At 40.1% G+C, this 22,358-nt stretch overlaps 2 protein-coding genes across 2 annotated transcripts in view; one reads left to right on the top strand and one right to left on the bottom strand.

Moving 5' to 3' along the window:
* The window catches only part of SPG11 (SPG11 vesicle trafficking associated, spatacsin), a 79,508-nt gene extending 77,987 nt beyond the window's left edge, over positions 1-1,521 (top strand). Inside the window, exons 39-40 of the mRNA XM_008702139.2 lie at positions 301-452; positions 904-1,521. Of these exons, the coding sequence (XP_008700361.2) occupies positions 301-452; positions 904-1,084 (333 nt within the window). The 3' untranslated portion in view covers positions 1,085-1,521. The remainder of the gene's footprint in view (positions 1-300; positions 453-903) is intronic.
* Positions 1,522-2,126: 605 nt separating this feature from the next.
* EIF3J (eukaryotic translation initiation factor 3 subunit J) lies at positions 2,127-21,157 on the bottom strand. Its single transcript, XM_040620532.1, has 8 exons — positions 21,006-21,157; positions 20,816-20,919; positions 11,379-11,433; positions 10,794-10,885; positions 6,910-7,024; positions 4,905-5,066; positions 3,533-3,606; positions 2,127-3,201 (listed from the first exon to the last, which is right to left on the bottom strand). The coding sequence occupies exons 1-8, from the start codon at positions 21,043-21,045 to the stop codon at positions 3,070-3,072; spliced, it is 774 nt and encodes a 257-aa protein (XP_040476466.1). The 5' UTR covers positions 21,046-21,157; the 3' UTR covers positions 2,127-3,069.
* Between the last annotated feature and the right edge of the window lie 1,201 nt (positions 21,158-22,358).

Genomic DNA, 22,358 nt, shown 5'->3' with positions numbered 1-22,358 from the left:
GAATCAGCCCTTTCCCTATTCCTTACACAGTTGAGTTAGTGGGAAAATTTTGTATTTCAGCAGGTTTTATTAACGCATTGTGAAGATTAAAAACACTGCAAGACGTTTGGGGTTTAAGGGCAGAGGAATGTCAAACACCAAACTTTTCCCCAACCCTAATATATAGATACAGCCTTTCAACATAATTGGTGATGCTCACACTCGTTGTGAACGTACAGTATCAAGTCGTCTTCTAGAACAGCTTGCTTCAATTTTACACGAAATGGTGCCTAATGGTATCTTCCCCTCTATCCTTTTAAGGCTTCTATTGTGGCCGAGGCCTATGACTTTGTTCCTGATTGGGCGGAAATCCTCTACCAACAAGTGATTCTTAAAGGAGACTTTAATTACCTGGAAGAATTTAAGCAGCAAAGGTTATTAAGATCTAGTATATTTGAAGAGATTTCCAAAAAGTAAGTATTAAAATGCTTCTGCTTTGAGATAAGGCATGGGTAAGAATTCTATGGCTAAATACAACATGCCTGTAGCTACCTGTCTGCTTGAGATGGCAAACAGATGTCAAGAATCCCCAGAAGCAGGAGATCTTTTAACAAATTTATGCAAACAGATGAATGAGAACAGTGTCCTCACAGTGTTTTGTATTTAAAATGGGAGGACAGCTACTCAGCCTGCCTGAAAAAACCCTAAACCTCAGGGGCCCCCTTGGGAGTAGTGCGCTGACTACAAATAAGGCAAGCATTAAGGTAATATTTTTAATGAAATAATTTCAGTATTATCTAGTACCCCCTAATACTTGTTTTAGGTAATTTCTCAAATCCCAGGATCCTCTTCTAAGTAGCTGTGTCAGAGTGACCGTCCTCACTCCAGATACAGCACCTTAACCTGTACGTTATGTCTGTCTAGATATAAACAACACCAGCCGGCTGACACAGTTGTGAAAAACCTGAAGAAGTTACTCACATACTGTGAAGATGTCTACTTGTATTACAAGCTCGCGTATGAACACAAATTTTATGACATTGTAAACGTGCTGCTGAAGGACCCTCAGACTGGCTGCTGTCTGAAGGACATGCTAGCAGGTTAGGTGGATTCAAATGAGAGGAGGGTGGTTATTGCCGAGATGGCCTCGGTGCCTGTTTTCTTGTACTGAGACGAGGTGCTGACAGGTGTTTGTGATCAGAGTAATGCGTTGGGGATATTTGTTTTCGAGTCGTAAAACCCCATGACTGACCATAACCAGTCCTCTGTGAATAGTGGGTAAAGGAGGAGAGAATTTTCACAAGGGAAATTATTATTTAAAAGTGTTCATCTGTACCACTTTATATAGGTATTGGTATGAAGACAGAAAGCTCCATCTTCCTGAAGGCTGCTTCTAGTTAGAGATACAATATTGATTAAAGAATTATCTGTGCCTACAGATTCCAGTTTCAAAGGAATTTAATATTATTTACACAGTTAAGGAACAGATACATTTCCATTTGTTAGAAACTGATCTCTATAATAAAATAGATTTTAAATTCATTGTATGTCATTATTACTGCCAAGGAAATCTTAGCCCTTGTCTGCCTTAAACAATCTTTATTTGCTGTAATTATTGCTGTGTAGTCACTGCTTCTGTTAATTCCTCAAATCATTTAGGTGGTCCTGTCTTAGTAGTCTAACAGAACTCTGAGGTTCCTAATTCCTATTTAAGAGAAATTTAAAACATTTTTTGTTCTGTCCCTGCTTTTGATTCTCTGATGGTTTCAAAAAAGACTCCAGCCACAAATGTGGTTAAATTGCTGAAAAGAAAATAGATAAGAAAGATCACCCAATCTATGCTTACAGCCATAACCTGAGTAACAAGCTCAATTACTCCAAATAAATAAGCTCTTCTAGTTACTTAATTAGGCCTGAGTATCTAAACAAACAAATAATTTGCTCAAATAAATAAGAGGAGGGCAGCCCTATACCGTTGTTGCTCTGGGGTGATACTATTCAGGGCCTGGCACATCACTTTCGTCTTAAAGCTGTAACTGCTCGTCAGGCATTAATTAAGCTTTTTAAGTATACAGAGAACTCTAATCCCAAGAGCTGTGTTCTGTACGCTCCAAAAACATCTCTTGGGAGTTAACACAAAATTTAAGTCCTCACAATAGTGATTTTATTAAATTAGTTGCTTTATAAAACATTGCAGATGTCATAATTGTTAACATAACAATTTACCAAACTGTAGTCAACTGGTGCAGTTTGCTGAGCATGTTTTATAAAGGAAAGAAAATGCCAAAACCCTGTTAAAGTTGTTCCATTGCAGCCTAGGAGTACAAAGGAGAATTGTTTCTCACTTAAATCAGGGAAATAAAACAGGTGAGCTTCCCTCCCCCATCTGAAGCACTCCATCAGCAGAACAGTCTGATAAACAGAAACTAGACAGTCTATGCATTCGAGAGATTCCACAAGTTGTAATGCAATGCAGTAATGGAGAGGTTTACCTTCTTCAGCTTCAAAGTTGGAGGGTTTTGGTCATTTAACTTTTAAATATCAAGCTAGTGCTTTTCAGCCGTTGTATCTTCACTCTGAGATAAGCAGTCTTCTTCACAATGTATTTTTTTAATATCCTCACGCTCAATTTTAAGACAAAGCAATTTTAATACTAGGTGCACACCACATGCCCTTGCCGCAAACTGCTTTTCTTGACAAGTTATGAAGTAGTTCAAGGAGGTATGGTTAAGGCTGTATTACTGAATGGTGCTGGTAAATACTACACAATTTTTGTCATGTTGCAACCTTTGTTTCCAATTCAGTGACTGCTGCTATGGAATCAGCAACAATGACAACATTATTAGGTTTGTTTTTTTTTAAACTATGATTTAGTAGCAACTGAGGTTCCCAATTTTAACCCCTTGGCAACAAGATCCAAGTTCCCTCATTCGCACATTAGCACCTAAGTGTCAAGGGGTTAAATAACCAGCACAAAAGATACTGCACTTCTGATTGTAGCATTTGGCAGAACTGAAAGAAAAGGAAGTTGTGCTACATGTTGAAGGGATTGTGGGCAACAGAAAGAAGACACCAGGAGAAGAGAAAATGTCACATGAAGTCTTCATAGTCTTGTACGTATCCTCCGTCATAGCCACCATAATCTGCCAGATCGTCTTTCATGGTAGCCTTTAATCCCCCTCCAGGGACCACACCTTTCTTCTTCTTTTTGGCTTTGCTTTGCTAAAGATAAAAGAGAGTTAATTCATGAGACTACTATATTATGGGCACCTTTTCTGGTACAGAAACCCTCAGACGCCAAAGCCTCTGGTACCAAAAAAACCTTTAGTTCTCAAAAAGGGAAATCCCATACCCTAACCCTGGGCAATTTCTATTAATTCCAAAAAGAAAACTATGACCATGTCTGTAAACAAAAGGATGGTAACGGCACTCACACTCCTGCTCTGTTCCAATTTAAAGTTTTAGTTCAGGCTCTTACTACACCTGTTTAGAATATTATGCCTACACCCATGTCCTCATGTAATATGCATTTCCCCCACACGCTTGCTCTTACCTTTTCTTGCTTTTGTTTTTCACTGCAAAGCACAGTCAATGAATTGGTAATCTTTTTCAAGTCATCAATTTCCACTAAGGAAGAAAAAAAAAAAGGAATACCATATCTAATTTGACCATCATTAACTTCAGTAACTTTGAAAAGACTCTGAATTTGTCCTGTTAAACATAAGATGGTGAGGAATCATTCAGTCTGTGGTTAGGCTCACGAATCAGAACTATTTAAATTTCTTTATAATGAATGACCTGTAATAACCAAGACACCACTGTTTAACCAAAGAGAAACGAGAAGTAAGTATCTTCAGAGCTCACAGTGCTCCCTACCATACTTCCTTAATCCACACCCGTGAATGGGCGGTGGGGGGCGGGGGGCACGGAGGATAACCATGCCTTTCCACAACACATCCTCACTGACCAGTGAGGAGTGGCTGAATGAAGGTGGAACAACAATTCTTAAAACTACAAATGACAACTCTCCACACCTTGGGGTCTCCATTTTCTACCACAGGAACTAGAATAAAACTAGTAGTGTCTCAGAAATCTCAGTGTCCCATTGGAGACAAGCCTGTTTATGGGACAATACATCCTTCCATCCTTAAGAGAAATATCAAGCTGGAAACAGACACCAATTTACAGCTACCAGAAAAGTGTCTCAGTTCTGGTTAGAGTGCACCTTCAAACATGGGGAAAAAAGTATGTGCAAATAAAATACCAGCTATGGGTATATCACTAATCAAATTCAGAACCTCCAGCTTAGTAAAGATTTCTCAAGGAAAACCCAATTTAAAGTTGTGTAGAATTCCTTTTTCTTAATCTTAACAGCAAATACTAGCAAAAACAGTCCCTTCCACATTAGTCCACTCCACCCCTGGTTTTTAACTCCCACACACTCTGCCTCTGAAATGAATGACTCCTCTCAGGGCATGGCACCACACCCACGGACTCAGAGAATAGGGACCAGCTCTGTTGAGCGACTTAAACCGAATCACAGGCATCCTTGTTTGTAAAATGAACAGACACGTGCTGTGGTCTCAGGTCTAAAATTCCATATGCTCAGGGGTCATTTTCCCCAAAAAATACTTCCTAGTCTCTTTAAGATACAATTAGATGAAAGAATAAGCTAGTGTTTTATTAGCTGCTGGGTCAGCAAAGCCCAGATGTCCCTTTTGGGAAGCTATTTTAAAAACATTAAGAAGGCAGCCTCAAAAAACAAAACCACTCACACCATCTATTTGCAGAATATTCCCAAGGTAACTTCTAAAAAGCAAATTCTACATTTATTACAGAAAGCAAAAAAATAAACCTCTATCCTCCTGAGTATGATGTGCCCTTCCTAAAATCTACCCACCAAGATAGAAATTAGAATTACTTACATGAAATACACACATCTCGAACTAAGGCTTCCAAAAAACTGGCATAATATAGTGACTTTTCATATTGTGTAATTTTATCTTTTAGTAACTTTCCAAACTCTGTGAAGTCATCTCTTGAAGATGGGTTCATAGCATCTATTCCATAAACTGTATTATTAACACCTGCAGGAGAAGAGGGAGCACTAAAAATATCAAAGATTGTTTTCAAGTTTATAAACCAACTAGCTGAACAACCCTGTTATTTCATGCTAAAGCACAGGTTCTTAACCTGGTCCATTGGAGTCCTTGGACAGCATTCAAGAGAGCTGTGAAGTTGGATCAGAAAATTTACAGCTTTATTTTCACTAACCTCTAATGTTTCCTTTCATTTTGATTACAGGCAACATATCACAGTGATATTAGCAAAACCTGTTACCAGTAAAAGATCAGGTATTTTCATATCACATTAGTTGTAGTTGTCTTGAAATACTGTTTTCAAATTACATTACTTACTAGACCTGCCACTAGATCTTATTTAATGCATTAATAAAGAAGCACATTATTACTGTATCTCAAGTTAATATTTTGATACCTATTTCAATATAATAGGCTTCCTTACTAAGTAAAATCCTGTGTATTTTATACTTTTAAAAACACTGTATTAAGGGACCCATAGTCTTCAGCAGACCACCAAAAGTATGCTCTTAAAACACAGGTCTAAGAATAGCCCACAGCAAAGTGCAGAGAGAAGGAAAAAGCAAAAACAAAAACAAAAAACAAAACATGGTTCCTGTGAAAGTATCCAGCTAAGTGATTCCAGAGGCTAAGCAGGGGTAAACCATGTGTTAAATCCCAACAGAAAAATAAATCTGGCCTAAAAGGATTCTAAGCTAAGAAGACAGTACACTCTGTCTCATCCTCAATAGTAAAGTAAATTAGTTGTTAACAATATCACTGATTCAGTATTTTGGCATGAGAAACACATCATTAAAATCCTATTAACCAAATGATGCCTGTATGAATGCATGTTTTTGCCTTTGAATCTATAATTGTGGTCCCATATTAGAATTTATAGGTACCATGTAAACTCTTCTCTTTAATAAACACATGGGTGGCTTTTACCATCCTCTGGAGACACTGGATAATGGCTGCGTGCCTTCTGTGAATGCAAAGCCAAGCACACACCAGAACCCAGGAGCACCACAGCAACTCCTCTCAGACTGCTCGCAACTCCGGGACAGAGAAGATCAAACGTCCCGCAGAAAGGAGAATGATCGTTATAGCCTGCTTGATCCATTTTAAAAACGAGGAAGGATGGGGGTAAAAAGCAAGATAACTAGGATCCTTCTTAGCTCTAGGTTTCAAAGTTATTTAACTGCTTCAACATGATCTTCTACTCTGAAAAGTACTCAATAGGTAATGACAACAATGAGCTTAATTAAACAAAGTGAGAGCTTTTATCTATTTCTTTGGCCATGTTTCTTACTTTACCCTTTACCCCTGGAACACTCTGAACTCACCTACGTACAGGACCCTGAACATGTCTTTCATCTCATGTACCAACCAGAGCTGCAGGGATGGCACACGGCAAATGGAAGCCCTCCGAGGGCCAAGAAGGGTCACAGAAAGAAATGACCCTGAGCAAAGGCACAGCCTTATAGTCAGTTTAACATTTAAACCTCAAAGCTGTAGGCCTCACACATTTCATCCAAATTTCATCCACCTGATAAAGGTATTTAAAGCAGCAGTATACTTTATTTGGGTCCAATGGCTTATCTTAATATTTTACTGGATACTCAAGACAATTATTAAAAAACGTGAACATGTATCTCACTCCAACTTAAGCAATGAAATCTCAAATATAAACATTAAAAACTACTTTCTAATACCTAAGTTTCAGCCAGTATTATATTATTTCAAAAAAGAGGTTTTCTAAACTTTCATAACTAGTAACATTTCCACTGTATTCACCTGGAACGTCACTACTTCACTGCAATCACCACCACCAGCCCCTCCCCCCCCTTACCAAACGTTTCTTTTGCTAATTCAAGGTCTGATTCTTCCTGTAATTTCTTTAGCCGCAGTTTATCTGCTAATTGTTCTTCTGGTGTTAGCACTTTAGGTTCTTCAGGTTCTTCTAACTAAAATGAGACAGACAGGAAGTTTTAAAACAGCTGGCATTATGATGGACCGTACATTTTTGTGTCGTGTGAATTTTTTTTATAAACACATACGAAGTGTTTATTATATTTCAGGCATCTTTCTAAACACTAGGATTTATTTATTAGAGAGAGAGAGAATGAGCACGAGGGATAGAGGGAGAGAGAAATCTCAAGCAGACTCCACACTGAGCGAGTGCAGAGCCTGACATAGGGTTCACTCCCATGAACTGAGATCACGACCGGAGCTGAAACCAAGAGTCGGATGCTCAAGCAAATGTGCCACCCAGGCGCCCCAACACTTTAGATACTCTTATCCTGATTTTACGTTAAAAAAAAAGTCTGGGGGCACCTGGGTGGCACAGTGGTTGGGCGTCTGCCTTCGGCTCAGGGCGTGATCCCAGCGTTCTGGGATCGAGCCCCACATCAGGCTCCTCAGCTATGAGCCTGCTTCTTCTCCCACTCCCCCTGCTTGTGTTCCCTCTCTCGCTGGCTGTCTCTATCTCTGTCGAATAAATAAATAAAATCTTAAAAAAAAAAAAAAAGTCTGAGGTACAAAGAGGTTAAGCAACTGGCCCATGGTAACAGAAGGTTAACAGCTGGTAATGTGAGAGAACGGAGACTGGAACCCAGGAGACTGGGTTTATTTCCAAAACAGCCTTTTTAAAAAATATGGAATTGAGACTACAGAAAAGGGAAAGATTGCACTCTCATGTTCTGCTGCTAAAGACCGTATTTTGAAACAACCTTTCTAGGGCAACTTGGATATTTCCAAACCAAAAACTAAAGAAAATGGTTTCTTTATAGGGGGTGACAGGGAACAGGATGGAGAGGATAGAACAGGAATGGATGTCTGAGACTTTTCGGAGTGCACCATTTCTGTATAGTTTTGACTTCTGAAAACATTTCATGTTTAAAAAATAAAGTTAGATAAAGAAGAAAAGAAAATCTTAAAATGGAAACAAATGACTCTAAAATGTATATCAAAATACACAGGGAAAATAATACAAATGACTTCAGAACCCAGAACGTAATTCTACATCCTTAGTAGGATATAGTCTAAACCCAAAAGAACTGCAAGGAAATCCTAAACTTGATTCAGTAGCTTCACATTATTAGTATTACTACTATACATTATTAGTATTTCTCTTTTTTTTTTTTTAAAGATTTTATTTATATATTTGACAGGACAGAGACAGCCAGCGAGAGAGGGAACACAAGCAGGGGCAGTGGGAGAGGAAGAAGCAGGCTCATAGCAGAGGAGCCCGATGTGGGGCTCGATCCCATAACGCCGGGATCACGCCCTGAGCCGAAGGCAGACGCTTAACCGCTGTGCCACCCAGGCGCCCCACATTATTAGTATTTCTACTGTTATTGTAGAAAAGCTAATAAAAATTATGTTAACGTTATTAGAAACCAGAATTTTCAGAATAAGAGAAAACATCAATATGAACACAACACATATACTCATGTACATTTATTTATTTCCTAGCTTCACCCATAAAAAGGGTCTAGAAGGCAAGGCCACCTCAGTAACAGTGAGTACTACTAGCAACTAGATTTGGCCTCTAAATATCATTTCCAACTAAAAAAGAACCATAAAGTAGTAGCTGATTCCAGGCCTAAAGAAGAGAGTTTACCAGGTGAGCCCAACATTTCTTACCGTCAGAAATCAAGGAAGTTTTCAAAGATTCTGTCAAAAAGATGAAGACTGGAACTTAAGGGGTTTCCTACAGGCTAAACCTGGGACAATTTGAGCATCAAAAAAGTAATTACCGTATCTGAGTAAAACACAATAAATTTATAAAAACCTCTAAATCCACAAATATACTCAGAAAGAAACCCACAAAAATCTCTTTTTTCACCATTTGAAGTTATTATTACACTCCCTCCTTACTCTGAAAAATTGGTAATTAAAAGAAAACAATTAAGCTTTTCCTCTTCCAGCACAAACCATATCCAAAGTAACCAAACAGCAAAGTTTCTTACTTTTTTCTTACTTTTTCCTCCCTGGAAAAAAAAGCCAGCCAGTAACAAATGGAAGAGAAATCACAGGAGGAGAAAAATCACCAGTCTGCAATCCCTAATAAAACTAGGCAACAATCATCACTATACTTAAATGGGTGAGAGGCTAACGTCAAACTGGATTACTTGCAAGGATATGTAATTTTATAACAGAAGGATCAGGCTGTTACCACCTTAACTGAGTGATCAATTTTAGCATCACTAATAATAGGACAGACATTATGTGACTCCTGGTGTGATGTGATGCAATACAAGCACACAGCATGACCTCTCAAGGATTTCAATTAAAAATGTTTAATCTGAGGGGCGCCTGGGTGGCACAGCAGTTGGGCGTCTGCCTTCGGCTCAGGGCGTGATCCCGGCGTTATGGGATCGAGCCCCACATCGGGCTCCTCCACTATGAGCCTGCTTCTTCCTCTCCCACTCTCCCTGCTTATGTTTCCTCTCTCACTGGCTGTCTCTATCTCTGTCAAATAAATAAATAAAATCTTTAAAAAAAAAAAAATGTTTAATCTGAATCCAATCAAACGTTTAGACTTATCTGCCAAGTTACAGGAAATTGCAACTCCAAGCAATCAGACAAATCAAGAAGGTGGGATGTTTATAAAGACAACGGGGCCCCTCTCTTCAATAAGTCAATGTCATTTTAAAAAGAGACACTCCAGAGACTTAGGACATGTTAACAACCTAATGTAATACAAGTTCTTTGTCTGAACAAACCATACATAAAAGACAATTTGGGACAATCAGAAAAATGCATATAAACTGAATACTAGAGAATGTTAAGAAATTACAGTTCATTCTATTAGGTATGTGATCATGTGAGAAATAGTCTTGCTCTTTCAGAGATGCATACTCAAGTATTTAAAGATTAAATACATAATTCTGTTATGTACTTGATTATATTTTAACAATAACAAAAAAAGAGATGAAGCAGATATGGCAAAATATTAGCAACTGTTAAATTTAGGTGACATATATGATTATTCACTTTCTCTATTTTTATGTTTGAAATTTTTCTGAATGAAAAGTCAAGAAAAAAATTAAAAGCTATGATCTGATATGAAGATCTGATATGAAGAGATTAAATGATACATTAAAGGTGAAAACTATAAAAATTTTAAAAAGTTAAGAAAAGCAAGGAATAAGAATATATAGGAGTATCCAAATCCATAAAGATACCTCAGTGATGTAAGAAACTGATATTCTCTTAAGGGATAGAGGGAGAAAAACAGGATATATAAATGAAGAGTTGGGAGTTCTTCTTAATATTGATTTTTTAATCATGTAAATGTATTTTCTATTAAAAAAAATTAATACAGTATTCCTGATCTTCCTCTAAATAATCAGGAACAAAAACACCTATATAGTACATGGCAGAGAGGTGGATACTTTTTCTATTTCACTCAATATGTAACTGCAAATAAAGACTCATCACAACTAGAAAGAACTGCAGCCACTAGCAAAAATCACTGACTGTGGTACTGCACAATCATGACTGTTCCCAAATGTTTGTGGAAACTTAAAAGGCATTCTAATACATAAGCTTCTGAGTTAACTTTTTGAAAAAACCACAAATTCAGTTTGGGGATTCGCTTATTTGATAGTGTCCATTAACAGTCTTTACAAAGTCCTTCAGATTGCTAGGTAATACTTGCGGTATGTCAAGACACTGTACCACTACTGATGTGAGAATTCTGTATTGCAGGAAATGAATGGTACTTACCCTCTTTTTAATTTCTTCTTGCCTTTTCTTCTGTTGCCGTTCTTTCTCTTTTATTTTCTCTGCTATTTTTTTCTTTTCTGAAACTTTTACTTCTGAAAGAAATGTTTTAATCAGTTACCTTGAATATTTTGAAGTTTATGGATGAGACAGACACGTAACACTTGTATACTTCAAGAGACCAACTTCTCCCAGCTCCAGTTTCATATGGTGATTTATAGGCAAATAAGAATGGGAAAGTTCTGGGACTCTTCCTTTCTCCTCTCTGATCTGACCCCTAAGACCCAAACACCTCCCTCATATTTCCCAGCACTTTCAGCANGATTTAGAGCATTAAAATATGAGGCCACACCCTCTACTCTCTCCTAACACCAGCACCCAAACAGAAAGCAGCAGGCAGTATCCAATTTGATGATGATTTGAGGAGAAAAGATACGGGAGAAAAGAATAAAGGGAGAATAGAAGGATGTTTGGGTTTCTAAACACCAGAATTTTCAATTTTGTGAGCATTCTATCATGTGTCTTAACATCAGCACTACATGCTCACCAAAACAGAAAACCAAAAATGAAGGAACCCCAGTGGCTCACCTGGCTTTACTTCTGCTTCCTCTTTTTTTTCATCATCATCATCATCCCAGTTATCCTAAAGAAAAGGACCTCTATTAATAATTCTTGCATGTTTACTTTTCCATATGCACCTTATTATCAACTTTTCTAACTCCACAGATACAAGTTTATTAGAATTTTTTTGGTATTGCATTAAAATTATAAATTAATGTTGGGGGAACAGCAATCTAATTTATGATGTTGAGCTACCCTAGCCAAGGAAAAGGTCTTTCCATTTGTTGAAGTTTACTTTCATATTTTTCAAGGAGTGTTTTAAAGTTTCTTCTTAGGGGTGCCTGGGTGGCTCAGTCCATTGAATGTCTGCCTTCGGCTTTGGTCATAACCCCAGGGTTGAACCCCCAGTCAGGCTTCTCCCTCTCCCCACCCCCACTCCCACTTAAACTCTCTTATGAGTGCTCTCAAGTAAATAAAATCTTTTAAAAAAAATAAAGTTTCTCTCTTAGAAGTTTTGTGAATTTCTCTTTAGGTTCATTCCTAAGAATTTCTGTGTTCCTACTGTAAATAGGGTTTTTTTCCTGTTATGTCCTCTGACTGGTTATTATTTGTGTATATAATTGGCTTTTATGTTAATTTTATATCCTGCTACCTTGTTAAAGACGTTTGTTTATTTATTTATTCATTCATTCATTTATTTATTTAGAGAAAGAGCAGGGGGAATGGGGGAGAGAGAATCTCAAGCAGACTCCCCACTGAGCGCGGAGCCTGAAGCCGCAGATCCCATGACCCGGAGATCATGAACTGTAACCAAGAGTCTGACGCTCAACTGATTGGGACACCCAGGTGCCCTACTTCTGTACCAATTCTTATGCCTCCACAACTGATTTATCCAACTGCACTGCTAAACCTCTAGTACACTGTGAATGGTAGCAGCGGTAATGATCATTATCTTCTTCTCTCAATGGAAATGCCCCTGGTATTTCCCCATGAAGTAGATGCACCCCACCACATTTCTGCAGTAAAAGTTATCAGTCTTTTCTTCTCTTGCCTGTGGATTTCAAGTCAGCTTCTTCTAGAACATATACACTTTCATTGTTTTTTCATTTAGATCTCTGGTCCATGTGGAGTTTTTTCCCTTGTGTGGTATGGAGTATGGATCTAATTCTCTTTCCAAATGGTTATCCAGTTGTCATAGCATCAGTTATTAAAAAGTCCACCTGAGTCCAGTGATTTACCATATAATAAATTTTCACAGGTACTTGGTCTATTTCTGCTTTCTATTCTATCCCACTGTCTATTTTCTCTTCATGCACCAATACCACACTGCTTTCCTTACTTTTAGCATGTTTTTATATGGGCCAAGGCTAGTCCCTCCCTTATAGGTTTTTCAGGATTTTTAGTGCCTGGCCATTCTTGTATGTTTGTTTTTCCATATTAACTTTTATATCAACGTGTCTAATTCTGTAAAAAAGCCTCTCTGCTAACAAAATACAAGATAACCAAGCTAAAACTACTTCTCTTAGAGTAATTTGCAGCTGTTTTAAATAAAAAACTGAAAAGACTTTATACTTCTTACTTTCCCAAATGCAATGGCTCAATTATTTCAAGTAATATTCCATTCAACACAACCCTGATTAATGAATTAAATCCATATAATATTTAAACCCAGTATTTAAGAGCAGTCAGAGCTGATCAACAGCTGCTTGAATCCACTCCCTTACTTGGGTGGGGCACTTTAAGGTGGATCTATGCTCTTGTCTTCTCTATACCTAACAGTCACTAAATATAAACTGATTATCAAACAATTTCCCAAAGGCTCCACAGATTTAGAATGTTTGAGTTTAATAGGGACAGACACAGCCTTGTATTTAGATAGGGCTTTAATCTATAGGTAGCCTGGCCATTGTCTCAGCAACTACCAGGCACACTATCACATGCCATTTGAAGCTGAACCACAGAATTGCAGATGCAAAGCAGGAGGCCCTGATGCCACTGGAAGATGTAGAGGGTGACTAATGTGCCTAACGATGACATCAAGCTTCTGTTTTATAACAAGACAAGTCATAATCTGAATCAGTCTAGGTATTTAAACTAATCAAGCCTTGATTTTAATAAAAATCTCTAAGTCCACCAAAGAACTAAAAAATCCTGATTAAGGCTGCCATACAGTCTACAAGCAGAGTAGAAAGAAGTATGTATAAAAGTAAAATATTTTGGGGCACCTGGGTGGCCCAGTCGGGTAAGTGTCTGCCTTCGTCTCATGTCATGATCCCAGAGCCCTGGGATCGAGTCCTACATGGGGCTCCTTGCTCAGCGGGGAGCCTGCTTCTCCCCCTGCTTGTGTTCTCTCTCTCTGACAAATAAATAAATAAAATCTTAAAAAAAAAAAGGTAAAATATTTTTATAATCACCTTATTTTGGCAATTTAACTCACGTTTCAAGGTTAACAGACTAAAAGCAAACCTGCTGGTCACTGTTGGGACATCTAAGAAATTAGAGAGCAAATGTCTGTATAATCTCACTGGTTTGCTTAAGTGCTTGTTATCAATATACCGTAGTACAAAAGGAACTCTAGAGCTAAAAATAAAAATTAACCACCAGGAGTTTTTTGTTGTTGTTTTAATCTTTACAGAACACAAAAAGTTGGGTCTATGAGTGATATACTGCTTAGGCGGTGCTTCAGACAGGAAGACCATTTGCTTACTTCAAAGGGGTACATATTCACCACTCTCTACTAATAATAGTGATGATGATGATGATGATAAAGCATTTACCAAGTGCTTACTTTGCACCAGGCACTGTGCAAAGGGCCTTACGTGTAGTAACACAGTTAACCCTCACAAAAGGTCTGTAAGTAAGGTGGTTATCCCCATTTTACAGATGAGAACATTAAGGCCCTGAGACAGCCATCCCAAAACCTCAGTGAAATATAATGAAGGAACCAAAAAACAAAACAAAACAAAACAAAACCACCAACCAAAAAAAATGAAGGAACCAGTTCTAAATGGACCAAAATTCCTTTAAAGTGTCATAGTAAACATAACTTCTTACTTGAGCCCTGAAGTATACAATAACTATCTGAGAATTAGGTCTCTCCCCACCAAAATGTGTTCTTTCAATCAGTTCTGGAATGAGTTCCCCTGGAATTGCAGGAAAGCTCATCAAAGAGAAGGCTATGGCACATAGTATTATGCCAAGCTACAACTCTATCAGTTACCTACCTCAAATTGCCTGTCATCACAGGTTTTCTACTAATTTTACAAAACTACTCTAGCAGCCTCTGGTATTAGGAGGCCAAGAGAGGAGAAGTATGGCTAAAAATGAGCAGCTCCATCACAGTACATCCAAAATGGAGAAAGAGATACATCAGAGGAGCATTTCTCAGATCCCTTTCCCAGTAAAACATCAACCCCACTCATATCACTGCTCCCTCAGTATCTCATTTATACCAACTCTATGTACCACCCCTATCCCTATTCCTGGTTTCCCCATCAAAGCATAAACCTTATTCTCAAGTTAAACTGTCCCATCGGTGCAGACATAATGAGGCTACCTAGAATTCCACCGCAGAATGGATTTCAGAAGCAAAAGCAGTGGCTTCTGTCAACAAGTCCTGGGAACAGCTATGGCACCTGCTCCTGCGTTCATAAAAGAACCATGAAAGGCAAGCCTTGCCAGTCACCCTCACCCCTGAGTGCTCAAAACAAATCTGCCCTGGGGATGCCTAGGTGGGTCAGTTGGTTAAGCATCTGCCTTCGCCCAGGTCATGATCCCAGGGTCCGGGGATCGAGTCCCACATCGGGCTCCTTCCTCAGCGAGGAGCCTGTTTCTCCCTCTGCCTGCATCTGTTGCTCCCCCTGCTTGTGCTCTCTCTCTCTCTCACTCTCTCTGTCTCTCTGAAAAATAATATTTTTAAAAACAAAACAAAACAAAAAACCAAATCTGCCCTGAAGCTTCTACCACATCGGGGACAAGTCCCTAAAGAAGGGACCATATGATGTTAACAAAGAGACTAGTCACCCTTCCAAACAGACGTAACCCCAAAAGCAGGTAAGGTAGTTTTCCCCAAGAACTTAAAAGTTTTTGTTTCCTTAGTTATAAAATTTGCAAGTGCCTAAAAAGTACACGTAAGGTAGAATGTCGAAATCTGCCCAATTTTCTATAAACACTAGGACTTTGTAAATGTTGACAAAAACTTCAGATAAAATTCAAAAAAGGTTCTTCAAGAAACAACTAAAATTAACACATTTAAATAGTGAGTAAATCTGTAATTTAGTAAGCTCTAAATGGTTATTTGGTTTCAGACAATACCTATCAATAACCAAGTAAATTCCTTACCCAATTATTTTTGGTAGGTAATAAATCTGCCAACTATAACATTCAATTTATCTTCAAAAGAATCACCCGGGTTGCTCTTGTAAAATGGCTAGCTTCCTTAAAACAGAGGCAATTCATAAACTACTTGCTTACCTATACTCTTCTATGGATACACAACTCAACATCATTTGAGCCATTTCTCTGAAAGAGATGGCTGCTTTTCAAGTTTAAAACCTGCTTCGCGATTGAACATGACTGAGAAGTGAAAACAAAACAATTTTAAATCCTGCTTTTTAAAAATTTCTAATAACATAGTCAGTAGTTGGCTAATCTGTCATTTTTATCATGTACAACTACAGAATGTCACATGCAATAACAGAACACATTTAGGGCTGAAAATGCTTTCCAACTTAAGCAAGATATATTTATAGATCGTCAAATAGAAGTAGCTTCAAAGGAGGGTAAAATTCTTCTGCTCCATAGCAAGAGTCCATTAATTAACAGATACTCCTTTACTTTTCTTTAAGCAGTTTGGTTTAGATAAAGAATAACTTTTTGCAGGATAAGAGCCTTTTACTGATGTTCCATAAGCTGTACTGACCTGCTCTGAGAGGCCTCAGAACTCTGTAACAGGCTTCTGGGAAGGCTGAATTTCCCAGTAAAGTTCAGTCTTTTAGAAGAAGCCCAAATGTTCTTCCATCATCTCAGAACCGTGCTGTCTTCTGGAAGCCAAGGTACCTTCCTCAATAAATTCTACTTCATTTAATTCAATTCATTAAGTTTTTAGCATCCTACTATGTGTTACAGCTCAGCACTCAGTTGAATTCCATCTCAATGCCTACCTGTCTCATATGTGGTACTGTCATTAATCAATTCTATTTTAAATGCTTAGGCTAAAGCAAGATAGAGATACTGAACACTAAACAAATGGCTTATTTATTTTCAGTCATCCAGCATGACAAACACATTAGGTAAATATTTTTCAGTAACAAACATGCTTTCTAACTAAAAACTTACTAGTTTATAAAAACTATCAGGGAACTGAAATGATACAATTGAGACTTTCCTCAAAATAATCTGGTTAGGGGAGGAGAACGGTAAGTGGAGATACAGGAAAAAATAAGATTGTTCATGGGTTTATTAAACTTTACCTCTGTTTATATTTGGATTTTTCTTAAGTTACACACACACTTCAAAATACCCATTTCTTGGCAAAATGCCCACCTTATGAGTATTTCCCAATAATCTTCCATTTGTCTGAAGTAGAGATCCCCTTCTTCAGAAGTGCTATTTCCAATGTTTGAAAAATGTCCTTACTCTGGTAGATTTAAACTATTAAGCCGGATAGGAGCCTAACAGATGACTGGATGGGTAGGATGAGACAGGCAGTTTTCAACTAAGTTCATTCTCAGATCTTTTTAAAAAATTCTATAATCCAACATTACAGGAGCAAATGCCAGAGATGTTTGAACACAGCCAGGAGAAGTTTCCTCAAAACAATTCTACACACCTTGAATAAATCCAGCTTTTAATCTATTCTACACTGAAAGGCTAGGAGACTAGTAAAATGGAGGAAAAGTTGTATTGTCCCTGCTTGCAGGGGAGAGGTACTCACTGCCTTCTCAGTCAACACAACCTGCACATCACTCCAGCAACAGGCAAGGAGTCCAGTGATAATACGCTAAGTGAACAATTACTCCCACTACCTCTGCATAACATCAGGATAGCAAGAAAGGCAAAATAAAGCAAGTGTGACAGGAGAGTATGCTTCCTAGTTCTCATCATTTTTTTTTAAGGACTTTATTTTTAAGTAATCTCTACACCAAACATGGGGGTAAAGCTTACAACCCTGAGATAAAGAGTCCCATGTTCTGCCAACTAAGCCAGCCAGAGGCCCCTAGTTCTCATCTTTTTAACTGGGAAGAAGCATAGGCTTCTCTCCTCATGAATATTAACAATTCTATGGTTTCACCTAAGTCCATTTCTGTCACTACCAGACAGTTATTTGAAAAGTCAAGGACAGCAGAATGTTTTAATGTCTACTGAAAGACAGTAAACTACTGAAGCAAATTACTGTAACAAAGACCTCAGTTTTCATTTCTCAGGACATTACAAATAACATTAAATCTATATTCTTAATGGTTAAACACTAGATGATGACATAAACTGAAGAACTTATTCTGTTTCTGCAATATCTTACCTTTGAAGACTTTATTTTTTATTTATTTACTTTTTAAAGATTTTATTTATTTATTTGACAGAGAGAGAGACAGCCAGCGAGAGAGGGAACACAGGCAGGGGGAGTGGGAGAGGAAGAAGCAGGCTCCCAGTGGAGGAGCCTGCTGTGGGGCTCGATCCCAGGACTCTGGGATCACGCCCTGAGCCAAAGGCAGACGCTGAACCACTAAGCCACCCAGGCGCTCTGACCTTTGAAGACTTTTAAAAAATTCATATGTTGTACTATTTAAAAGTTATTATTTGATGTCATGAAAACTAAGCCTTGTTTTTGTATCCTTACTAAAGAATTAAGTACATAACATGAGAATTCAGAAATTCGGTATCACTCACTACCATCCAAAGTGACAAAATTCAACTAATTGGTAAACTCTGAGCGAGCCAAAACTTGCTTGATAACCAAGGTCATCCCGTTCAAAACACAAAATTCACAGTAAATTGCCACTGTGGAGAGAACTTACTCTGGAGCTCAGGAAATCAAAAAATGTGGCACAAAATAAACCCCAGATACTAGATCTAACCAGTATATTTTCCTTTAGCCAGAAAAATTTAGACTACATCTTGAAGTAATAGAGTATTAACATTTATTGAGTGCCTCCCAAGTGCTAGGTAACTCTGCTTAATGCTGGACATATTAAATAATTTAAGGTGCAAAACAGGGGCGCCTGAGTAACTGAGTTGGGGTTGGACTCGATTTCGGCTCAGGTCATGATCTCGGGCTCGTGAGATGAAGCCCCGCCTCGGGCTCCGCACTAGGCATGAAGCCCGCTTAAGATTTTCTCTCTCCCTTTCCCCTGACAATAAATAAATAAATAAATAAATAAATAAGTAAGTAAGTAAATAAGTAAAATGCAAAAGAACCCACTGAAGTTATCTCCTATAATGAAAATTTAGATTGGGAAACTAAAAGGAAAGATTAAAAAACTTGTTTATAACCACAAATAGAGAAAATGTCAAGGCAATAATACACACCCAGGTCTGTCTGATTCCAAAGCCCAGGAATCAAACTATTCCTTGAATACCATAACTTGGGAATCTTGAAGAAATTCAAAAGAAATAAACCAACATTTCAACTCAGAAACAAAACGGACAAGTTCAGTTTTTCTCCAAGATCAACTTCAATATTTATGTAAAAGAATTAAGATTTGCATAAAAGAAAGAATCTGCGCTGAAAGAGTGGACAAGATGACCTTTATGATCTCTTACAACCTGCAAATCTCTTAGATCCAAGTGCTCAGAATTATATTTATTAGGACTGACACCCTTTAGATCCAATAATCTCAGGAAGGCTACTTCACGGTATCACTTCAGACTACTCCATTTGGACTTCATTTTCTGGTACTTCTTTCCCGATTTCTCTAATCTTTTCTTCTCATTTGCTAAATTATTCCCAATTTTCAAAACTGATGTTCTAACAGCTGCATCCAGTAAGCACAGAAAAAGTGAAAGGACAAATCTGAACTGAAGGCTCAAAACAGAAAGTCCACTACAATGTAGGGAGGTAACTAAAGTCTCAATGAGACTGATATACAATCCATTCCCATCCCTTATAACATATAAATGGAGCATCTAAGTATCTTCACAAGAGTACTACTCATTTATTAATCCCAATGTGTGCAAAGCTCACATTATTCCTGAACCTCAAGCTGTTCCATAAATTGGTCATCCACATCATCCGACTCAGGAGAAAAAGGTAAAATCCAAAGAAAAGTAGTATTAAGTTCATAGTAATTATCCAGCTTAAATTTTCTCAACCCAAGCAGAGGACTTAATAGGGTTCCCAATATGTGTTGAAGGGTAGAAGTTAGGAAAGTAAAACATCCACTAAGCGAATCAAACCAAGAGAAACCATTTTCTCAATTTATACAAAACTTTATCTGCACAAATATAAAAAGATCTTGAGAGTTCTGTTAATAAGAATCTTAACATTCTGGGCTTGAAAGGTTTGTTAGCTACTTAAAACAAAAACAACAAAAAAATAACGCACTAGTCATACTGTCCTCTGAAGCCATTTGATGAGTCCCCAGGAGTCTTCAAAAACAAACGACAAAGGTACATCTGGTTCAGAGCAAGAAGGCATAGAAGAAAAACAATGGTCCCCTCGTCTATTCCAACCATTATTTCCCTAGGTGCTGTTCGTATGTAGATAAATAACTTACTCTGTCAACTGTCCGTTTTCCAGCTCCCTGTGTGGACTACCTGTTTCTGACCACTAGCCGCTGGCTATCTCAGTACTTGGTTCATCCTTTTACCACAGGGTGGGGGAGGGAAGCCTAAAGTTATTTTACTTTATTGTTTCTTTTAATCTTGTGTAAAAAAACAAAAACAAAAACAAAAAAACAAACAAAAAAAGACAAATTAAACCACAGTATTTCATTCATCTAACTGCTCGAACAAACTTTACAAATGGGCCTTCGGAGACATTTATAAATGAGTTACTGCCCCTAGGGAGACCTGAGCTCAAAAAGGCAGGTGGGCTGCAAGACCTTCCATATGGGAAAAACCATGGGGCTCAATCCCCAACTTCCCAGATCCTTCTGGCGAGCGTTTCCAGACCGCGAAGTTTGCACGTGGGCCGGGCCCTGCCGCTGCTGTCACCTCCCGTCGCCAGTTGGCGGGTGGGATCCAGGCCTGGGCTCAGACCCTTAAAGTAGGGTTGGGGTAGGGGCCGCCACCAACCTCGCCAAGAAAGTCTAAAAGGCCCCGCTGCTCGACTCCGGCCCATATGGCCAGCGAGCAGAGGAGAGAAGGGCACCGGGGAGCCCTACGCTCGCGTCTGGACCCACAGCCCGCAGGCCCGGGCGGCGCCCCTGGGCCCAGAGTCCACCCGCCCGCCCCTTGGCGGGCATCCTCACCCGCGACAGCGCCAGTACACTCCCGCGCTGCCGGGAGCCCCGGCCCGCACCCACCTTGACGTCCTCGTCCTCGTCCTCGCCTTCCCAGCGGTCCCCGCCGGCGGTGCCGCCGCCCCCCACCTTCCGCACCGGGTCTTCCACGGAGAACGTGTCCGCGTCTACGGAAGAGAGCGAGCCGCGTTAGTGCCTGCTTCGGCTTCAGGTTAGCGTCGGCCCAGGCCCTGCCCCCGTAACTTCTCCTCACCCCAGGAATCAGAGTCCCCCGCCGCCGCCGCCGCCGCCATCTCGAACCGGGTGTGAGCGTGTGTGAGGGGAGAGCTAGCGCGGAGTTAGCGCGGCGGAGGTGAGTCACTGGCTTTGCTCTCGTTGGCCGGCGCGGGGCAGGCTGGGACCGTGGCTGACTGTGCGCCGCGACCCAAGCCCCGCCCTCTCTGGCGGCGGCGGCAGGGCGACGCGCGCGCAGGCGAGAAGGGGGCGTGGAATGCGGCCGCCGGCGCGGTTGTGGGGCAGGAGGGTGAGACTGAGTGTAAAATACTACACGGTGTGGAGGTAGTGGTCTTGGAGGTAGTGGGCGGGAAGAGAGGAAGCTGCCGGGACACGGCTGCCCCAGTCTGGGCTCCGGGAGGAATCGTTACGTGCGAGGAATTTAGAAGGGCGGCCCCTTGCCTGGCGCTTGGCCCTCGCCTGTCCTCGCCAGCCCTCCCCAGCCAACCCAAGCCCCGCCCCGACGGGTCGGGTGCGCCCTCCCTCTGTTCATTTAGGTCGCCGCTCGGGGCTGTTGGCGGATACCAAGGAGACCCCCAAACTTTCCAAGCTGCGCTCTGAAGCGGGCTGTGAACGCCAGGCCCGCCAGTGGGGGCGGTGGGCCGGCGGCCCCGACCTTCGGACGGGGGCGTCGCGCGCTGGCCGCGGGGAGCTCTCTCTGGAAGCCAGCGTGGGCCCGGCGCCCGAGAAGGAGCGAGTGGACAGGGCCGCATTCTTGGCCGCCTTCCCAGCCAGGGTGCTCAAATTCAGCTCTTGGCACGTTTGCCTCGAGTTAGTCACGAAGGGATCGAAGAGAGCCCCAAAACTCGAGGATTTTCCCTTCCTGTGGGCCCCTTGAGGCTAGTACATGCTTCCTTCTCAGAATAATTTCGGAACTCAGGCTGCGGTAGGCCTAATGTCTAGCCTTGTCCTCAAGGAGCGCACAATCAAGTAGCAAAGATAGACATGTAAACAAAATTTGGACAGTGTGATGACCCCAACAAAAAGAAGCATTATGAGGTTAAATGTAAAAAGGCAACTTTAACGGCAGGGGGAGTGGGAGGATGCATGAAAGGCTTCCTGGGGTAAGTGCTGCGGTATCTGGAGTTTGAAAGACCACGTGAAATTTGCTCAAGTGCATTTCCGGTGGAAGGGATGCTTGTGGTGCCAGACCTGACTGGCACAATTAGAGATGAGCTGAATAGGTAAATTGATCATAATAATGCGTTTAAGATGGGCTAAACTGCACTCTGCCCTTGGGGCACTGGGTTCCATTGCAGGGTATTAAGAGGGGAGCAGTTTCAGATATTTTTACTTTGCTTTTGTTGTTAATTTATTTTCGAATATGTACTAC

Source organism: Ursus maritimus, unplaced genomic scaffold, assembly GCF_017311325.1.
Source record: "Ursus maritimus isolate PB19 unplaced genomic scaffold, ASM1731132v1 scaffold_35, whole genome shotgun sequence".
NCBI lineage: Eukaryota > Metazoa > Chordata > Mammalia > Carnivora > Ursidae > Ursus > Ursus maritimus.
This window is presented reverse-complemented; position numbering and strand designations above follow the sequence as displayed.

What these genes read in the sequence shown, in the direction of transcription:
- EIF3J (XM_040620532.1), bottom strand. Translation starts at nt 21,045, where the DNA reads ATGGCGGCGGCGGCGGCGGCGGGGGACTCTGATTCCTGGG. An exon ending in GGAAGCAGAAGTAAAGCCAG is followed by an intron (nt 10,886 to 11,378) that starts GTGAGCCACTGG and finishes CATTTCTTTCAG; the next exon opens with AAGTAAAAGTTTCAGAAAAG. An exon ending in ATTAGCAAAAGAAACGTTTG is followed by an intron (nt 5,067 to 6,909) that starts GTAAGGGGGGGG and finishes CTTCTCCTGCAG; the next exon opens with GTGTTAATAATACAGTTTAT.